The sequence below is a fragment of the Lygodium microphyllum genome, chromosome 9 (genome assembly GCF_053477565.2).
Source record: "Lygodium microphyllum isolate KBCC chromosome 9, Lygodium_microphyllum_v1.1.10, whole genome shotgun sequence".
Lineage (NCBI taxonomy): Eukaryota > Viridiplantae > Streptophyta > Polypodiopsida > Schizaeales > Lygodiaceae > Lygodium > Lygodium microphyllum.
Genome location: NC_141143.1, coordinates 137,103,384 through 137,106,598, shown reverse-complemented (window position 1 = coordinate 137,106,598; position 3,215 = coordinate 137,103,384). Strand labels below are relative to the sequence as shown.

Genomic DNA, 3,215 nt, shown 5'->3' with positions numbered 1-3,215 from the left:
TACAACAAAATCCAGACGGGAAGAAGCACTTTCAGAGGTGAGCATGACACCGCCCTGCTATATTTCCAGCAAAGTGACTATAGTGGCAACGAGGATGGTGCCATATTTCCTTGAACCACCCTGCTCCTTCCAGTAACCAATCAAAGTGAATACAGTGATAAACATCCAACATAGGCAAAGGCACAAAAGGAAATTGCTTACGTAAGGACTCCACATGTTCAGAAAATCATACCATAAGTAACGAACCAAAAAACCACCCCCCCACAATACACCATAGCTGATCTTGTAGCTCAAACGACCACAGTACAAGAACACCAAACACTTAGTAAAGCTCAAGCGAGATTGAATGCCAAAAGTACACTTTGATTTAAGTAGCAGAGGCTCTGCTTCAACGTCCATAAATATAAACTCCACTGTATAAATAGGAAATGGAATGGCCTGATCTACGCTACAACAAAATCCAACGGGAGGAAGCACTTCAAGCGGTGAGCATGACAGCACCACCGGCCTCCCTGATCTTCTTCTCGGCGAGCTTAGAAAAGAACTTGGCCTTGACGACGAGAGGTTGAGAGGGGAGCTCACCCTTACCGAGGACCTTGAAGAAGCCGAGGCGCGTGACGTCTACAAGGGGGGCTTTGTCGCCGGCGGCGGCCTTGACATCCTCAGGGATCATGGACCAGAGGCGGTCGACGTTGACGATGGGGCAGTGAAACTTGTTCATGGTCTTGTGGAAGTAGCGCATGCCGACCTTACCGAAGTAGCCCGGGTGGTATTTGTCGAAGAGGATCCGGTGATGGTGCAAGCCTCCAGCGTTCCCTCGCCCGCCCGGGTGCTTCCTGTGCTTGCCGATGCGGCCATGGCCGGCGCTCACGTGGCCTCTCTTCTTCCTGTTCTTCTTGAAGCGAGTAGTCATGGCTGCCTCTTCTTCCCCTTCGCTCCTTCCTCCTGAGTCCTTCCCTCTCTCTCTCTCTCTCTCTCTCTCTCTCTCTCCGTCGCAGAAGAGAACAAAAAAGGTAAGGCAGTGCCTGTTTCAAAGACAAAACCCTAATTAGATGTCTCACAAACCCTAACCACATGCTTATTTAGATTATTATTATTACTATTATTAAATCTAACTTTTTTAATGCGAAATTTTATTAATAAGAAAATATGTCACATGAGATATAGTAAGAGGCAATGCTAAAATTACTCATTCTACCTTTTTCTCTTAATGTGAATTGTATTAAACAAGAAAATGTGTACACCGTTAGAGTTTGAGGCATTGCCAAAAACATTCCTAATGCTTAGACAAGTGCTTGAACTTCAAAATGGCCAAAATATGTACTTCAAGCAAGCCCCATGCTAGAGCAAAGGCCAACAAATATGAGCAATCCTCGATGGTTTCCCTAGGTATTAATTGAAATGGACTTGAATAACGAACAAGAAAATATGAATGCTGATTAGAATTTGAGGCATTGCCAAAAACATTCCTAGCACTCAGACAAGTGCTTGAACTTCAAAATTGCCAAAATACGTATACCAAGCAAGCTGAATGCTAGAGCAAAGACCAACAAATATGATCAGTCCTCAATGGTTTCCCTAGGTATTGATTGAAATGGACTTGAATAACAAGCTCCCTTACTTTCTTCCCATCTCTAATTTTAGCTATAGGTTCGAAAAGCCCCGAATCTCCAGAGGGCTTCCCGAAACTACCCCTTTTTCCAAACCTCCCTTTTTCAATCAAAACCTCCTCCCCTCCTCTCTTTCACCATAGTATCTCATTTTCTCTTCCCCTTTCCTTTTTTCATTAAAGCCTTCCCTCTTCCCCCCCCCCCCCCCACCTCCCTTTTTTTAATTAAAACCCCAAAACCCCCTCCCCTCTCTCACACTTATAATCTCTCTCTTTCTTTTCCCCGTCCCCTTTTTAATTAAATATTTCCCTCCTCCCCCTCTCTCTCTCATATGTAGGGCCTAGGTTCTCTCTCTCTCTCTCTCTCTCTCTCTCTCTCTCTCAGATTAAACTTTTTAATTTAAAATTTTATTTAATTAAACATTTTAAAATATTTTTTAATTTAAAGTTTTTCGAACATAGTTTCTCACACTTTGAGAAGGAGATAGAATAAAAGAGAAAGAGAGAGAGAGAGAGAGAGAGAGAGAGAGAGAGAAGAAGGATAAAAAGAAGGCGGAGAGAGAAGGGGGAGAAAGAGGAAAGAGAATAGTCTTTTTTTAATTAAACATTTTTCTTCTCCCCCTCCTCCCTCTCTCTCTATAATTCTCTCCCCCTCCCCTCTCTGGAAAAACCTCCTTCCCTCCTCTCTCCTCTCTTTTCCTTTTTTCTTTTTCTTCCTCTCTCTCTCTCTTAAATTTTATATTTTCTCTCTATAGTTCTCTCTCTCTGTTCCCCTTCCCTCTCCTCTTCTTTCTTTTTTGCTCTATATATATATATATATATATATATATATATATATATATATATATCTCTCTCTCTCTCTCATTTTAATTAAAAAGAAAGTCTCTTTTTTTATTTTCTCTTTCTTTTAAATTTTATCTTTCATTTCTCTATAATTCTCTCTCTATGTTCAAATTCTCTCTATAATTCTTCTTATTTTCTCTCTCATTTTCTTCTCTCTGTCTCTCTCCCCCCTTTCTCCTCTCTTTTCCTTTTTTCTTTTCCTCTCTCTTCTTAAATTTTATATTTCCTCTCTTTATAATTCTCTCTCTCTGTTCCCCCTCTCTATTCCTCCCTCCCTCTTTTCTTTTTGTTTTGCTCTTTCTCTCTCTCTCTCTCCTTATTTTAATTAAACAAAACGTTTACATTAAAAAGTTTAATCTAACACAGAGAGAGAGAGAGAGAAAGAATTATAGAGGAAATATAAAATTTAAGAGAGAGAGAGAGAGAGAGAGAGAAAGAAAAAAGAAAAAGAGAGGAGAGATGGGGGACAGAGACATAGAGAAGAAAATGAGAGAGAAAATAAGAAGAAAAGAGAGAATTTGAACACTGAGAGAATTATAAAGAGAGAAAAGATAAAAATTAAAAGAAAGAGAAAATAAAAAAATTTAAAGAGAGAAGAAAAAAATAAAAAAGAGGAGATCGAAGGAAAGGAGAGGAGAGGGGGGAGAGAGAGAGAGAGAGAGAGAGAGAGAGAGAGAGTGTGTGTGTGTGTGTGTGTGTGTGTGTGTGTGTGTGAGAGAGAAATACAAAGAGCAAAAAAGAAAAAAAGGAGAGGGAGAGAGAG

General features: G+C 40.3%; 1 protein-coding gene across 1 annotated transcript; it reads right to left on the bottom strand.

Moving 5' to 3' along the window:
- Nucleotides 1–342: 342 nt before the first annotated feature.
- On the bottom strand, nt 343–1,019 carry LOC148031625 (large ribosomal subunit protein uL15x-like). Its single transcript, XM_087685205.1, has one exon. The coding sequence runs from the start codon at nt 911–913 to the stop codon at nt 479–481; it is 435 nt and encodes a 144-aa protein (XP_087541331.1). The 5' UTR covers nt 914–1,019; the 3' UTR covers nt 343–478.
- Nucleotides 1,020–3,215: the final 2,196 nt, after the last annotated feature.